Source organism: Gobio gobio (genome assembly GCF_949357685.1).
Source record: "Gobio gobio genome assembly, chromosome: 4".
In the NCBI taxonomy this organism is placed as follows: domain Eukaryota; kingdom Metazoa; phylum Chordata; class Actinopteri; order Cypriniformes; family Gobionidae; genus Gobio; species Gobio gobio.
The window spans coordinates 61,969,271-61,987,965 of NC_137100.1; the positions used below are offsets into that span (position 1 = coordinate 61,969,271).

At 36.4% G+C, this 18,695-nt stretch overlaps 1 protein-coding gene across 1 annotated transcript in view; it reads right to left on the reverse strand.

Moving 5' to 3' along the window:
- Nucleotides 1-18,695, reverse strand: part of tnks1bp1 (tankyrase 1 binding protein 1) — a 45,914-nt gene continuing 27,219 nt past the window's right edge. Inside the window, exons 4-10 of the mRNA XM_079815880.1 lie at nt 11,626-11,735; nt 9,522-9,645; nt 7,950-8,112; nt 7,377-7,513; nt 5,290-5,438; nt 3,716-3,807; nt 1-651 (exon numbers count right to left, since the gene is read on the reverse strand). Coding sequence (XP_079672006.1) covers nt 3,732-3,807; nt 5,290-5,438; nt 7,377-7,513; nt 7,950-8,112; nt 9,522-9,645; nt 11,626-11,735 — 759 coding nt within the window. The 3' untranslated portion in view covers nt 1-651; nt 3,716-3,731. The remainder of the gene's footprint in view (nt 652-3,715; nt 3,808-5,289; nt 5,439-7,376; nt 7,514-7,949; nt 8,113-9,521; nt 9,646-11,625; nt 11,736-18,695) is intronic.

Genomic DNA, 18,695 nt, shown 5'->3' on the forward strand with positions numbered 1-18,695 from the left:
CCATCAAATTATGTTTATAAATTGCTCTTAAAGGAATGGCACATTGTAAACAGAACAAAACAATTAAGAGAAAGAAAAGGGGTGTGGTTTTTTTATAGCAATGCCATAATGAATATCTAGGATCAGACTTTTAGAAGCACAATGATTTGAATAAAAATCTAAATCAAATGCAAAGCAATGCCTAAGGCACCATTTCCAGTGGTCTGACTCATTTAAAGTGCATTGTAGCATAAAGCTATACTGATATCTGCTTTCCCCATGATCAGAGATGGACAGAACACACGAGTGCATTTGGCCCCTGCTTGAACTGGAGGAAACTGATGAATTGCTTGGTTTACCATCCTCAACCTCAGCTAAATGAATAAACGTAAACAGAATTAAAATGAATTTGAGTCCAAGACTGATAGTAAACAGATCTCGTGCTGATTATGACTTTCATGTAAAAAGTAAAAAGGTGCATAACAGGACATCATCTTTTACAAACATTTTAGTCCAGGACACATATTTGAAAAAAATATCTGATAGTCAGTCAGTATGAGAATGAAAGGCTCATTGCACTTCTCATGTATGTATGTCAGTTCCTTTGGCATCTTAGTGGCAGCACACACACTTCCTTTGCAGAGGATTTCCTCTCAACAAACTGCATCAGACCTGTGAAGAAAGACAGCAGGGTAAACACACACTTCTAAAACTGGAAGAAGAAACATTTGCAACCAAATGACAAAAAAAGTCAAAGTGATATAAAAGTGGATTTTGTCACCCTCTACTGGGGATGAAGGGAGCAACATGCATGAATATTCCAAACGGCTCAGTAGGGTTGTATATAGAAACTTAGGGTTCTTGACTAAACTTTAGGGTTCTTGACTCCACTTTTTTGGAAAATAGGCTCATTTTCCAACTCCCCCCGAGTTGAGTTTTACCATTTTCGAATCCATTAAGCCGATCTCTGGGTCTGGCGGTAGCCCTTTTAGCATAGCTTAGCATAGATCATTGAGTCTGATTAGACCGTTAGCATCTTGCTCAAAAATTACTAATGCCCATGGGACGGCACAAAGCTCTTTGATTATTATGCAGGAATGAGAGTTTAGTTCTTAGCCATATCGGCCTAGATTATCAAAAACTTTTCATTTTCCATCGGTCTTAGTACACGATGTAACTATAGAAGAGTCAAGTTTTAAATAGGAAACTCTTTGGTAATTTTTGAGCGAGATGCTAACGGTCTAAAGCTCCTTGATTATTACGCAGGAATGAGCGTATAGTTCCTACTTCCTAGCCATTTCGGCCTAGAAAATCACAACTTTTCATTTTCTCTTTGTCTTTTGTAACTACAGAAGAGTCAAGTTTTAAACAGGAAAAATATTGAAAGTCTTTGGTCATTTTTGAGCGAGATGCTAACGGTCTAATCAGATTCAATGATCTATGCTAAGCTATGCTAAAAGTGCTACCGCCAGACCCAGAGATCGGCTGAATAGATTCGAAAACGGTAAAACTCAACTGTTTAACTCTAGGGGAGTTGGAAAATGAGCCTATTTTCCAAAAAAGTGCAGTGTTCCTTTAAATGATTCAATAATACTTTCATGTTTAACAGATTATTTCAATTTTTTCTAGTGATAAAATATGTTTACAAGCTGCTTAATTCATACAATTTTATTCAAGTTCAAAAATATATATATTTAAATTATTAATTGAGGGTGTGTACACACTTATAGTTTGCTTGGTTCGTTTTGTCTGGACCAAGAAAAAAATATATTTTAGTCCTTGTCCACTTAGTGTTCACATTGGCATTTTAAAGGGATAGTTCACCCAAAAATGAAAATTAGCCCATGATTTACTCACCCTCAAGCCATCCTAGGTGTATATGACATTCTTCTTTCAGACAAATAAAATCTGAGTTAAATTTAAAAAGTCCAGGCTAATCCAAGCATTATAATAGCAGTAATAGTTGCTCTGTTTTTGAAGTACATAAAAAATGCATCTGTCCATCAAATAACTGCTCCACACGGCTCTGGGATGTTAATAAAGGCCTTCTGAAGTGAATCGATGCGTTTGTGTAAGAAAAATATCCATATTTAAAACTTTATAAAGTTTCGGCCGACCGCCTTCCATGTTCACTTTATGGAAAACGTGTTGAAAGTGCCTCTGCCGATCGAAAGACTAACGCGACCAGGAACGCTCGTCATGACGTCACGTACGCATCTTGAATTGCGAGAAGAAACTTTCAACACTTTTCCACGGAAGGCGATCAGCTGGAATTTTACTTTATAAAGTTTTAAACATGGATATTTCTCTTACACAAACGCATCGATTCGGCTTTTATAACGTATATTTCGCAACAGAACTTACCGAACATCCAAAACAATGCTGTGTGTGCTAAATGTGCTCATTGTATGTGCGTAGCTTCATATGATGGTATTTTGACCAGCTGAGAACTCGTGAAGAGATTATAAAATGTGTAAAGGAGTCAAAACAGCGGCAGGAATCCCTCCTTCACACACACAAATCAAGATCTGCTATGAGGAGACGCGGTTCTGATGCCTGTACTGAACTGTGATGGGCAACAGGTACAAAAAACAGATACGCTTGAGCATTCTGTCCTTTTTAGGGTTGCATCTTGTGACATAATGTCCTGTTTTGGGTTCGTTTAGATGTCTTTGGTCTGTGTTGCGTTTATATTTCATTCAAACCGCACCAGGGTTCGCTTGGAAGCAGACCGAAACCACTGAAAAGATGGGTTCGTTTTAATCCAACCAAACATGCCAAGTGTGAACACACCCTACGGCTGATTTATACTTCTGCATCGGACCTTACTTCACATTTATGGTTGGATTAAAATGAACCCTGGTGCGATTGCTCTGTTAGTGCGGTTCATTTGAATAAGTGTGAACGCTGTCTCAGTCTGTTTCCAAACTAACTCTCATGCGGTTCAAATGATATATGATTGACAACACGGACCAAAGACATGCAAACGACCCAAAAAACAGGACAAGATGCAACCCTAAAAAGGACAAAATGTTCAAGCGTACCTGTTTTTTCTCATGTTGCGCGTCACAGTTCGGTACAGGCATCAGAACAACGTCTCCTCGCAGCAGATCTTGGTTTGTGTGTGTGATGGAGGGATTCCTGTGGCTGTTTTGACTCGGTAAGTTCCGTCACAAAATAGGCAGTAAGTCATAAAAGCAAAGCAAACCAAGTGCACCGAACTACAAGTGTGAACACACCCAGAATGATCCCATGATAGGGACCCCTAAAAGGTTCTATATGTGACACGCCTGACAGAACCCTTTAAAATTCTATACAGAACCTTATCTTCTAAAGGCCAATGAACACCGGGACGATTATCGCCAGCGTTTTTCGAGATGTTTTTCGGTGTATCTAAGTCGTGTTTTACTGTAACTTCAGCAGCTCCAGGCACGTGGACAAAAGCGTAGATCTCATTGGCCGGACAGTTTTTAACGCGCAGCATCCAAACAAAAAAAACGAACCCAAGACGTCTTTTAAAAAAGGATGCTTTTACACCTGGGGTTCTGCTTGTCGGTGTGCACACTCAAATTGGCGCACTTTGTTTAGTCACAAGGCGCTAAACGAGTGCATGTGTTTTTTAATCATAATGAACATTGAAGCAAATATCATGTGAGAGATAGGCTACTTCAGGAAAGCCCTGATCAAAAACACCTCATTATTCAGGGAGGAATCAGAGGCCTGGACACACACTCACCTGAGCTACACAGACTTCATGCTTCACTTTCAGGTTGATTCATTCGCTTCTTGGATTTGAGCTCAAGCAGCCATGAGGGTGAAGAGCCGGACCTGGATTTACATAAATCACAAATAACAAACACTTAACATAATTCAGATCATTCTCATTAAATTCATCATTACATATCCAGATAAATGTTTATGAAAGTACACTCTGAAGTCTTCTCTCAGTAAACTGCTAGTTTAGTAGTTTTATACTGAAAGGATACTTGTAAGTTTTCTTTAAGTGAACTTAACATCATACTTATAGTTTAGTATTTATATATGAATTTTGTATACTACTATGTTCCTATGTAGGTATTCATTTTTTATTCTTGAAATACCTTTAACTGTACTTTAAAGTAAATTCCTATGTAAAAAAAATCACATTCTCAAAAATGTGGAACATATTCGTTTAAGTTTATAAGACAGTATATAAAACTATGTGAAAACAATATTTAATATGCTACTCAATCAAAAGAGTAAACACAACTACAAACCAAGTACACTTAGAATACTTAATTATACTTTTAAGTATTTCTCGATCAAAAGATAGAGTACAAGTATAGGCCAAATACCTTTCTGTCAGTATAAGTCATACTTAAGTGTCATTTCAAGTATATTTCTGAGAAGTACATAAAAAGTATGCTTTCTTATTTTTAGTTTAAAAGAAGTATAGTTAAATAAAACTTCTTTTTTTTTTTTTTAAGGGTTGTGAACTTTTGCAGCGTGTTTCTGTATTTGGTTGAGCTGTGAGTATCAAACTGATGAAGATGCTTTTATTAAATCTAGGGCTGTCAAAAGATTAATCGCATCCAAAATAAAAGTTTGTGTTTACATAATATATGTGTGTGTACTCTGTTAATTATTATTTATATATAAATACACACACATTCATGTATATATTTAAGAAATATTTGCATGTATATACTGTATATACATTTATATAATCTATAATATATATTAATATAAATGTTTTATATATAAAAATAATATTTTTTTCTTAAATATATACATGCTTGTGTGTGTATTTATATATAAATAATAATTAACAGAGTACACACACATATATTATGTAAACACAAACTTTTATTTTGGATGCGATTAATCGCGATTAATCTTTTGACAGCCCTTATTAAATCATGAAATACATACAGAAATTGTACACAATGCACATATTGAGAAATGACAACTGATGATGTTTTCTTAATTTGCTTGTGTTCTTTCTATTTGCATGTGTATGTACTTTTAAGTAATTATGGATCATCAAATTGTAATTGAAATTAATTCAACAGAATTGTGACCATTTCATTTCCCAGATCATTTAGTACATTTACATTTATGCATTTGGCAGACGCTTTTATCCAAAGCGACTTACATTGCATTCAAGTCCATTTTTTTTTCAACGTTACATTTTAGTCAATTCTTGCTTTCCCTGGGAATCGAACCCATGACCTTGGCGTTGCTAGCGCCATGCTCTACTGTTTGAGCTATAGGAAAGCTATTAGTAAAGAGTCAGAGTGCATATTTTCACCCGTTTGTGGTCGCACTCACCCGCTGTCCTTGCCGTCAGCAGGGGGCAGCACTCTGGGGCCGAGGGCCATGGTGGGTGTGCGGGGAGAGCGTGCGGGAACAGCCGGAGGCGTCTGTGCTTCTGTTGGACTGTCCGCTTCCACCACTCCACTTCTCCGCTTCAGCTGTGCCTGAGGAGAAAGCCGAGACACAAAGAAATGCATGAGTCACAATTTGGAAATGAATGTTTTATGCTAGTTGAGGCTGATTTATGCTGGTTAGAACTGGTTTAGGTGCTGGTTTCCCACCACAGCCACACACCAATATAAAAAAATATTGGTAACACTACAACAAGGTCTCATTTGTTAGCATTAATGAATGAATTAGCTAACAAGAATTAACAATGAGCTAAGTGTGTTTTACAGCATTTACTTTGTTACGGTTCATTAATAAAAAATACTATTGTTTATGGAAGCTTGTTTCCGCCACGGAATAAAACAATTGAAAAGATAATTGCGACTTTTTATCTCACAATTCGGACTTTTTTGCGAGTTATAAAGTCAGAATTGCACGATATAAAGTGGCAATTCTGAGAAAAAAAGTCAAGTCAGAATTGCAAGTTTATACTTATAACACACAATTGCTAGCCTGACGTCGTCATACTCAATTCTAGTCAGAAAATGAGTCTGATACTGCTCCGTTGGGCTGTGATTATGGGGCGTGTTTCAACCGAACCAGGAAAGACCTCAATTGGATAGACCTACAACCAATCAGAGCAACGGAGCGACGCATAACGTTAGTTGTCAAATGTCAACAGAACTCAACTGCACTGTGTTGCCATGTCCGCAGGTTGAAGCGACCCTAATTATGTGATATACAGACCCAGGAATGCAATTTTTAGCTGCCAGCCCTGCCAAAATAACACATATTTTATCCCCCAAATGCCCTTTTTCCCGGAGAACCCCCCTGGAAAGCTATTGGGCTTGTTTTTGGCTAGTTTTTTTTTTGAGGAACGTTAGCAATTGGTCGGGTTTTGTTGTAAAAACTTGGCAACCATGTGCCTGCACGAACGCTGGAATAAGTAGCCTAACGTTAGAAGAAAAAGATGAGTGTAAACGATCTTTGCCGGTGTTGTAAAAAAAAAATTTAAGGATACACAGAGTACTTACCAACACGATCATCATTTCTGAGAGAAATAGTAAAGGTGAATGCATGAACAAGTTCTCCGTTTAGGATTAGAACAAACTCAACCCAAGCGCCTTTGGTGATGTGGATGATTACGTTACTGTTGATCATCTGTCCATCATCGTCTAAAGCCCACCCTGACAATTTCATTGGTCCGAACAGTTTCTGTTCGGGCATAATTACTTCTCTCCCGATCAAGTCCAGACCGAACTCCCCGAGTAAAAATGTTGTGGGCGGGGCTAAGTTCGGCTGGCATCCAGGCTACGCAATTGCGACTTTATATCACACAATTCAGAGAAAAAAGTGTTATCTTGCAATGACCTTTTTTTAATTGTTCATGCTAGTTCACAGTGCATTAAGTAATGTTTTCACTTAATTTTTTTTAAATGTATTAGTAAATGTTGAAATGAACATGAACAAAGTTTATTAAATGCTTAAGAAGCATTTTTCATTGTTAATTCAATTTTAACTAATATAGTGAACTAATGTTACAAATTAAACCCTGTTTTAAAGTGTTAACAAAATGTTATACCGCAGCAACATTAAAAAGAAAGTAAAAATATATTTTTTTATTTTCAACTAATAGCATTTTTCAACTAAGAAAAAAAGGCATGTGTTGCTTTAGTATAGTGAACTCATTTTAATCTATGTTAGTACTGCTACAATTGCACTACAATGATGTTTATTCCATACTATAGAGGTCAATGGAGTCCATCAACTGTTTGGATACCCATCTTTTGTGTTCAGCAGAAGAAAGAAATTCATACAATTTTGGAGCAACTTGAGGGAGACTAAATGAGTAAATTAATTTTTGGGTGAACTATCCATTTAATTCAAGCATCCTAATGCAGTCACCAGCATCCAAAACCTGACATATACAATAATATCAGTACTGGTTTCATCAGCAGGCACATAAAATGTTAAAGATCTGTCTGATGCTTTACCATGAGGGCTGAAGGGTCTATCCCAGGAAACATAGGCACTCTCTTCGGCTGGCTTGGGGCTGGAGACGACGTGGCGTCCTGGGACGGCTCCTCTTCTGATTCTGAGTCCCCTCCATTGGAACACGGATCTTTTGCATCTGTAATAGATTGATACACCACAGTCCAAGATTTTAAAAGAAATGAATACTGTTATTTAGAAAGGACACAACAAAGTGACAGTAAAGACATTTATAATGTAACAATAATTCTTTTTAAATTCAAAGTAAATCATGATTTCCACAAAAATATGAAGCAGCACAATTGTTTTCATAATTGTAATAATCATAAATGTTTCTTGAGTCGAAAATCATCATATTAGAATGATTTCTTGAGGATCATGTGACACTGAAGACTGGAGTAATGATGCTGAGAATCACAGGAATACATATCTTCAGATGGAAAACAGTTATTTTTAATGGTGAATTTTTTTAACAATATTGCTATTTTTACTGTAATTTTGATCAAATAAATGCAGCATTAGTGAGCAGAAGAGACGTGAAAACATTTGATAGTGTATAGGTATAATGCGCTCACCTGTGGAGTCGCAGAACCTCCAGTCAGGGTTTGTTCCCTCAGTCAGTGCGGGAAGGGCGGCTCTCTGTCGGACGGCACGTGTCGGCCTGGAACGCTTTATGCTTCGTTTCTTTGCCAGATCAACCTTCGAACGTAAAAGGCTGGAGTCCAGAGGAGCTGCAGTCTGATCCAGCATTTCACATGCAGAAACATACACAAATACACATTCAGACAGGTGCACAAGGAGAAATGTTATATAATATAATATAATATAATATAATATAATATAATATAATATAATATAATATAATATAATATAATATAATATAATATAATATAATATAATATAATATAATATAATATAATAGGTTGTTCAGAAATTCACATAAATTCATATATTGTGTTTGTCGAGTTACAAAAAGTCCCTGAAATTCGGAACAAATCTATAATAGTTGCTGTAGCTTAGACTTGGGCTCCAAGGGAACTCTGTGAGTTTAGGCTGATAGCTCTTACTTCAATAGTTATGAAGTGTTTTGAGTTATGAAGTAGTTAAAGGGTTAGTTCACCCAAAAATGAAAATTAGCCCATGATTTACTCTCCCTCAAGTCATCCTAGGTGTATTTGACATTCTTCTTTCAGACGAATACATTCGGAGTTATATTAAAAAAGTCCTGGCTCTTCCAAGCTTTATAATGGCAGTGAATTGTTGCCTCGTTTTTGAAGTCCATAAGACTGCATCTATCCATCATTTAACTGCTCCACACGGCTCCGAGGGGTTAATAAAGGCCTTCTGAAGTGAAGTGGCGCATTTGTGTAAGAAAAATATCCATATTTAAAACTTTATAGACTAAAATAACTAACTTTCGGGCGGATTGCACACCTGTATGAGTTTCTTTCTTCTGTTGAGCACAAAAGAAGATATTTTGAAGACTATCGGAAACCAAAGAGTTGATGGACCCCATTGACTTCCTACTATGAAAGTCATCAACTGTTTGCTTACCCATATTCTTCAAAATATATTATTTTGTGTTCAGCAGAAGAATGAAATTCATACAGGTTTGGAACAAATTGAGGGTGAGTAAATGACAGAATTTTCATTTTTGGGAGAACTGTCCCTTTAAGTAGCCTTTTAAAGGTAGCAGGGAAGGTCATTGGTGTTGATCAGACTGGTCCTTCTGACATTTTTCATAATTATGTTTTTAAGAAGGCCCAGGTTATTCTTTGTACTGTTGACCATCCACTACAAACTGAGTTTCAGACGCTGCCATCATTTAAGAGTGCCTGTAAGCAGGACAAAAACAACTAAACATTCATTTGTGACCGTGGCCATTAAGCTACTAAACTGTTCAGGCCTGGAGGAGAGTGTACTTAGTATACATAATATATAAATTAAGAATAGAGTATGGTATTTGAATGTGTGTTTGGGGCAATTTTATTGTTTATAATGTATGCTTTTATGGATGTAATAGTTTATTTGATATGTGCATGGATGTGGTTAGTGCTCTGGCACCTTTGATGCAAGCATAGTATTCCTAAACGGGACAGTCTGAAAGTGTGTGTGTGATAATGTACAGATAATGTAATGAAATGCACCTCAAGAACAGGTAGCGGTTTGGACTCTTTTTCATCTGGGACGTCTGGCCCGTCTGAATCAGTAGATGTGTTTCGCTGTCTCCCCCGATTCAGCCTCTGTAGGGCTTGACTGAGCCGGCTCTGACTGAACAGATAACAACACAAACAAACCACACATAACTCAACAGTGAGAGAACTAAACTTTGATGCATGACCACTAGGAGACAGTCTGAGCAAAACTGACATCCATTAAACTCCTCTTATCAAATGAGCAACCAGTGACAGCCTACACTACCATTCAAAAGTTTTTAATGCCATTGTAAGAAGTCTATTCTGTTCACAAAGGCTGCATTTATTTGATAAAAAAAATGCTGTAAAATCAGTAATTTTGTGAAATATTATTACAATTTAAAATAACAGTTTTCTATGGTAATTTATTGTTAAATGTCATTTATTCCTGTGATCAAAGCTGAATTTTCGTCTTCAGTGTCACATGATCCTTCAGAAATCATTCTAATATGATGATTTGCAGTTCAAGAAACATTTATGATTATGATCAATGTTGGAAAATTGTGCTGCATATATTTTCTGAGGAAACCATGACATTGTTTTCCAGGATTCTTTGATGAATAGAGGGTTTAAAAGAACATTTATTTGAAATAGAAATCTTGTAACATTATAAATGTATTTACTTTCGCTTTTGATCAATTTAATGCATCCTTACTCAATAAAATTTATTTTTGTTCATTTTGTTCATTTCTAATTCAAAAACCCCAAACTTTTGAATGGTAGTGTAATGATTAAAACAAAAAATTTCGCCGCTAGAGGTCACTTATTCAAAACAAAGGCGTAGCTTGATGACGCCTTGATTTTGCGGAGCTTTTTACGCCGCAGTCGAGCGCTTCCGCTTCTTCCACTCATGCGTATGTGGGGTAACGCAGCGCTGTTTTATCATATTAGATACATTTGAGTGTGTTGAAAGTTATGTTATAACGTTACTCTGTGCGTTCGCTCTGCTGCTACTATTAGACACTTGTTTCACTGCAGTGAGCTAGATCGATATTAGGCATGATAAAACATGGTACTCGCGGTAAAACAATAAGACTAACTGTGTTGAGCTGTATAACAATCATTAGTTTTCTGGCGATGAATGGATCCAAACAGTTGCTCACCTGTCTAATAAAACACATCTTATATTAAAGCGTCCTTGGTGTTTTCATGGTTTCTACAAAATAAACTGGAACTCAAGGGTAACGCGGGTATGATGTCATTGATAGGCGACGCAAAGACATAGTCCGTGTCCTGGTTAAAATTTCTCTGGATTGAAACATTCTTGGAAACATTTGGCATAATGTAAGCACACAAGTCAACAAAATATATAACCTTGTTCTAGTGGTTTTTGGATATTTTAATCCAAAAATCTTACATGTGCCTTTAATCTAAAGGTAACTTTAACGCAGTGTTGGTGACGCTTCTTTATATAAACAAGCTCCTAAAAACATCTAACTATATTATAACTCTGAAGTATACTTCAACATATAAAATTATTTTTATTCTGGCACAAAAACATTAAGGTGACCACATCAAAATTGGACATGTAGGCTACATTTATTCTAATAAAACTATAAAAGCCTACTTTATGTCATTTAAATGTAAGCATGTAGATAAACAGCAGCATTTAACAAAATAATACTTTTTCTACTTTGAAGATATTAATTACTACTGAATGATTACTCAAATGAATCCACTTTTGAACTTGTTCATTGAAACGAATCATCTAAACAAAACAATCTGCAGAAAATAATCCCAATGTTAGTTCAGGAGACTTTGATTATCACCACATTAACTCATTCAGCTGTAAGACCTTTGTGTAAAAAGACATAAATACAGTCATTTTGTCACCCGATACCAGTGGAAATGAAAATAGTTTGTTACTGGAATATCCACATTGTTTTGAAAACAGTTGAGACACTGAAGATGTCAGTAGCACTGCTAGTTTTAGTTTTTAGTACGTCATCGAAACGACTCTAACGCTGAAAATGTGGCACACGATACATTCTGTTTGCAATCCTCTGATGTTCAAAAGACAACTGATGATATGAGGCATGTCATGGATGTTTCTTACCCATCAGTCTCGTCGTTGTTTTCACTTTGTTCGTCGGGTTCCTCGATCAGAGTCTCTGTGTCCTCTTCCGCAAGTCCGTCTTCCTCGGGTTCGCAGTCCTTTAACTGACCCTGAGGGCAAACAGAGACAGAAATACTTCAATGCTCAGATTACAGTAAAGTCCTGCCATTTGGAAAGTAAAATGGTCAGCTGACCGGGGCAGTTTTTTTAAATTGAAACACAATACAAATTTAAATCACATTGTAGGAACGATCAACCAAAAGCTACATGACAATCAAGCGTCCTATTGAAGAAGGATATCAGTGACCAAAATAAAAGATTACATTTATTAGGTTTTATTTATGTGCATGTTATGTGATTATTAACAGACAGAGAACCATGAATCTTTGATTGTGTTGTTAAATTATTGATATGTTTAATCATATGTAATCTCAGGTATGTAGGTCAAATGGGTTAAGATGACAAAAAAATCCTGCTTTTGAAGTTGCCAAAAATGTTGCTTTTCTTTTGCTATCATTTCATTATACATTATGGCATGACACATTCCTGGAAACAGGCCATTAAAATGAAACTCTGAGGAACAAAACAATTGTATGTCTCAATGTTATGATAGGTGACATTTTAGCAACTGCCTAGAATTTACAGATACTGAAAATAGATTGCGGCAAAAAAAAGAGAACAGAAAATGTCATTTTAATAACACAAACATAATACAATTTATGTAAAAAATATATTTATATATATATATATACCGATCAGGCATAACATTATGAGGTGAAGTGAATAACACTGATTATCTCTTCATCACGGCACCTGTTAGTGTGTGGGATATATTAGGCAGAAAGTGAACATTTGTCCACAAAGTTGATGTGTTAGAAGCAGGAAAAATGGGCTAGCGTAAGGATTTGAGCGAGTTTGACAAGGGCCAAATTGTGATGGCTAGACGACTGGGTCAGAGCATCTCCAAAACTGCAGCTCTTGTGGGGTGTTCCCGGTCTGCAGTGGTCAGTCTCTATCAAAAGTGCTCCAAGGAACAGTGGAGAACCGGCCACAGGGTCATGGAGGATCAGTGGAGAACTGGCGACTGGGTCATGGAGGAACAGTGGAGAACCGGCCACAGGGTCATGGAGGAACAGTGGAGAACCGGCCACAGGGTCATGGAGGAACAGTGGAGAACCGGCCACAGGGTCATGGAGGAACAGTGGAGAACCGGCCACAGGGTCATGGGCGGCCGAGGCTCATTGATGCACGTGGGGAGCGAAGGCTGGCCCGTGAGGTCCAATCAAACAGACGAGCTACTGGAGCTCAAATTGCTCAAGAAGTTAATGCTGGTTCTGATAGAAAGGTGTCAGAATACACAGAGCATCACAGTTTGTAGTGTATGGGGCGGCATAGCCGCAGACCAGTGCCCATGCTGACCCCTGACCCCCGCCGAAAGTGCCAACAGTGGGAACGTGAGCATCAGAACTGGACCACGGGGTAATGGAAGGAGGTGGCCTGGTCTGATGAATCACGTTTTATTTTACATCACGTGGATGGCCGTGTACGTCGCTTACCTGGGGAACAAATGGCACCAGGTGCACTTTGGAAGAAGGCAAGCCGGCGGAGGCAGTGATGCTTTGGGCAATGTTCTGCTGGGAAACCTTGGGTCCTGCCATCCATGTGGTGTTACTTTGACACGTACCACCTACCTAAGCATTGTTGCAAACCATGTACACCCTTTCTTGGAAACGGTATTCCCTGGTGGCTGTGGCTCTTTCAGCAGATAATGCGCCTGACACAAAGCAAAAATTGTTCAGGAATGGTTTGAGGAGAACAACAACGAGTTGTTGCTGACTCACATCTCAACTTACAGGACTGTTTTGGCAGCAAAAGGGGGACCAACACAATATTAGGAATATATTAGGTCATAATGTTATGCCTGATCTATATATAGCTAATACAAACACACACAGACACATTGGGTTGTCATGTTTTACGGGGACTTTCCAGAGACATAATGATTTTTATACTGTACAAACTGTATATTCTATCATCTAACCTTAAACCTATACATCACAGAAAACTTTCTGCATGTTTACATTTTCAGCTGTTTTCACATTTCAAAAAATGTGCCCACAAGGACATGGACATTGCAATCATTGTGGGGATATTTGGTCGCCATAATGTGGGTTTACCAGGAACACACACACACACACACACACACACACACACACCACACAAATTGTAAACAGAAAAACAACAATTCAAGCATACATGTTTTAATGAGCTGACATGGTCACAGGGGTGAAACTGTCCTTTAAAAACACAACACACACACACATGCACACACACACTCGGTCATCCAGACTTTTCTTTCTACACAGAACAGATACTTGAAATTTCACGTCACTCAGCTGCTCAAAACATGTCGGCATACAAGAATTGTTACTAGGAAACAAAACACTTCCTCGTAAACAGACTCTCTGTGACATTGAGCAAATGTCCATCATGAGACAATCCAGTGTATATACGGTAAAAATGACTTCTGGACTATATCTCTGATCAGAATAAACAGACCTGATTCAGTTTTCTTATACTGACAGAGTTGGGTGCTCTTAAAGGTTCTGTGTGTTATGCTTTTAATGTTTGAAGTAATGGAAACTGGGGCAATTGTAACATGTTTTACTTTTTTTTCCATGTGTCAAAAGTGTCAAAGCAACAAAGACTGGATCAAAATATAAATGACAGCGATTGGGCCCATCATTACACTTGAAAAATAAGTGATATTAACTCACTTTATCTCAAAGGCAATAATATAAAATGTTGAATACATATTAATATTACTAGATCGATTTTTACGATCACTATGACAATTTTTTCAATACTTTTAACAATTTTCCTAAACTCTTAACACACCAACACACCTACATCACACAATTGCCAAAATGGTTAATTTCAACCTCAAAACCACACATTGTAAACTAAACTCCAACACAAATGTTCAAAATACAATAATTCACTAACACAATACACTATGCCTACCAAAACCCTAACACATGTTCTCTTGTGTTCTCTGCATAACTTCAATCAGCTGTTTCTCAGTAACAATGAAATAAAATACAGGATATATAGATATAACTTTAGCCTATAAGGTTATGTTTAAAACAAGGTATTATCTCTTCTGACATACAGTGTTAAAGCATTGGTAAATTTGGCAGTAAAAATCCATTGTTTTGGTCTTGGTTGAGCTTGTATGTAAAAGAAGTTCAAGCATTTTAAATTTGTGTTACAGTTTTTTTCCAACTGCTTGCACACAAAATCTGTTCATGTCACACGATTTTTGAAACCCCTCACTCAAAGTGCAAAACTACACACCAAATCTCCAAAACCATAAGCTATTTCTCAGCCTTTGACTTGCAAAAAACACTTTTTTCAAAACGCTACACAAAATTCTCTACCTAAAACACAAAAATCTAACAGGAAGTGACTTGCTTTCCTTTTCCAAACACAACCAATCAAAATGATACACTTATTCACCAGGGGCACGTTCAAAGCTCAAACCGGTGCGCAACGTTTTGCTACGGTTTCCGGTTGAACGTCATGTTTCCTGGAAACGGTGTGCAACGGTGTGCAACGGGTTTGAGATGCGTTTGATCTCGTTTGGTGGGTGTGTCAAAAATGACAGCCCAATCAGCGGCAAAATGTATATAAACCACGCAGTATTAAAGAGACAGCTCACACAATGGAAGTAAAGTTGTTTAATGTGTCCGCTGGTATTAGAAGACATGATTGTCGTAAGAGTTTAATATATATATATATATATATATATATATATATATATATATATATATATATATATATATATATATATATATATATATATATATATATATATATATATATATATATATATATATATATATATATATATTTATATTTATATATATATATATATAATCAACATGATGATGTATTTATTTATATCTTTAGCTTAATTGCAAGGCAAGTTTATTTATATACCAAATTTCATATATGGTAATTGCTTGACATAAAGTGAGAAAGAAAATACAAGCTATTAAAAAAGTAAGAACTAGAAATAAAATGATTTAAGTTAGAATTGATTACCAGGAGATGAAAAAGGTTCATTAAATGGGATTGGGATGTTGTCTTTTATTCTGGACGGCAAGGGCAGTGATTGCATGTATTTTGCAGTATTAAACACGTATTTATATCGATTTCATCAGGCTCCGAAAATTCCACAAAAAGAACACAAAGAATGGCCTTCTCGGCTGCCATAGTTACAACTCTTGCGTCAACAGAACAGGGTGTTCAACGCAGCACCGTTACCGTTTAAAAAACGTTTTGCAACGTTTTGTCGGGGCTGAACGCAGCCCTGGTCACACACACAATTGTGTTCTTTATTGTATTCTAAAGAATATATTTTTGGTTTACATGTGTTTATGGTTTTGTTGTATGCTACTGTATGCAACAGTAATATCTGACCTAATAAATATTTTCTGTTTCTACATTGCATTGGTGTTTACAGTGTACTTGTTACCCCTCTCAGCAGATTACTTTCACTGTAGAACATTGTATTGAAATTTAGATATAAGCCTATGAAAGACCAAAGAGCTTTACATTTAGAACAACAGTGTTTACATGGTATATCCAAAAATGTACTATTATGAAAGAAGTGTTTGCCATTTGAAGCAAATGCTTCATTCTGACATGCGTTCAGGGCATTTTGAATGCAGTGTTACATTTTGAAGATGTGAGGCATTTTGCATTTTGTGTGTGCAGTTTTGGGAATTGTGTGTAGACATGGTTTTGAAAACGTGTGTAAGCAGTTGGAAAAACTGTAACTGTGTGCATTTTGTGTAAAAGCAACACAAAATGTGTTAATTGTATAGCCTACACAGACAGATGTTGTGCTAACTGCGTTGAGTATAGGAAAATTGTTAAAAGTATTGAAAAAATTGTCATATCGACTGTACCATATTGCAGCTGTCAGGAATAATCTACAGTGAAAGTCTACACTAAGTGATAACAGTTATCTAAAAGTGATTGGGATCAACTGATAAGCCAAAAATTGTTTTCAACTAGATATTTTGATGGAATAATGTTGATTGTGCAAAGTAAAGATTACATTTTTCATTACTACTACAACAACTGCATCACACATCAGCCGAGAAAATGTTTTAGCATTCATCATTCATGTAATGTAACTCTTATTATTTTAATCTTAATTCTTATTTTTTATGGATATTATTTTAAATGATTTATCCAAGTACATCATTATTATATCATTAAGTTCATGTGCATTTGTGATCTTTAATCAATACAACTTCCCCTCCTTCTTTCTCTTCTCTGATGACGAGGGCGGGTCAACCTGTCACTCACATGAGATCCACCAATAGCAACCATCCAATTCCCCATGGACAAAACCAAGTCCTGCCCTACATTTGTTCTTGTTCGAGAAGCCGTTTCACTGGGATATACGTCACAATATGGAAGAAAAGATGATCACGACTTCCATTTCACGCTGACTTTAAAGCTGCACTAAGTGACTTTTCCTACTAGAAAAAGTTCTACTAGAGGTCGCCTATTCAAAACAAAGGCGTAGTTTGGGACATGTAAACATTTCTGGAAAAATAAAACCGGAAACCGAGGGGAACGCAGATATGACGCCATTGACAGGCGACTCCCTCACACGTCCCGGTTCCTTGGTTAAAATAGCAATTTTCTCACCATTTACAAATAGTTGGAAACATTTGGGATATTGTAAGTACTCAACTAAACAAAATATATAACACTGGCCCAGTGGTTTTTGGATATTTTACTGAATTTTTTTTTACATAGTGCACCTTTAAATACAATAAACCATGTGCTGTTTTTTAGGAATCCAAAATAAGACAACTGGAATTAACTGTCATGTAAAAAACCTTATTTGTAATATTCTTTAGTAATGAAATATACATCTATATAAACTCATGTCCAAACACAAATGAACAGGAAAAAGTTATAGGAAATACTGTTTCATACAATACAGTACTGTGCAGACTTGCTAACATGCTGCATAATAATGTCTATGGCTTAACAAGAATTTGCATGAAAAAACAAGGTCAATGTGCAGCTTTAATTTGTGTAGTTGCTCACTAGGGAGAGGACTACATTTCTGCTCTGTTCCAGGAGCACCATTAGAGTATTTTACTAACAATCCATGAGTCATTCCGCAACCAATGACCTAAAACACACTGTCAAAACCTCTTTCCTGAAATAACACAAACATTAAAAAGATACATATACAGCCATTATACTCATAGAGGTCATAAATACCATTCAACAGTTTGGGGTCAGTTCCATTTAATTTTTTATTTGGTTATTTTTTGAAAGAAATGAACACTTTTATTCAGCAAGGATGCATTAAATTGGTCGAAAGTGAGAGTAAAGACATTTATATTCTTTAAAAAATGTATATTTCAAACGCTGTTCTTTTTGAACTTTATAATTCTCTTCAGTTTCCACACAAAAAGTAATAAATGTCAACATACTATATTATTTTTTTGAAGGATCATGGCCTCTACAGTAGGGTAGAAATGTAGTCCTCTCCCTAGTGAGTAACTACACAAATTAAAGCTGCACACTGACAGCTGACAGAATTTGTTTTTTCATGCAAATTCTTGTTAAGCCATAGACATGATTATGCAGCATGTTAGCAATTCTGCACAGTACTGTATTGAAGACTGGAGTAATGATGCTGAAAATTCAGCTTTGATCACAGGAATAAATTACATTTTACAATATATTTAAATAAAAAAACATTTTAAATTGTAATAATATTTCACAAAAAGTACTGTTATTACTGTATTTTTAACCAAATATTGAGTCTTCTTTCAAAAACATAAAAAAAAAAAACTTACAACAAACATTTGAACAGTCCACCTAAAACCTCTATAGACCTCTGTGGGATGGGTGCTAAATTAAGGTGGTCCAATTGAATGTTGTTAGTTTTGGGTGGATCGAGACCTGTCATAACTGACAGATATGCATGTAGAGGAACAGAAGACCCAGCATGAGAGGATGTGCAA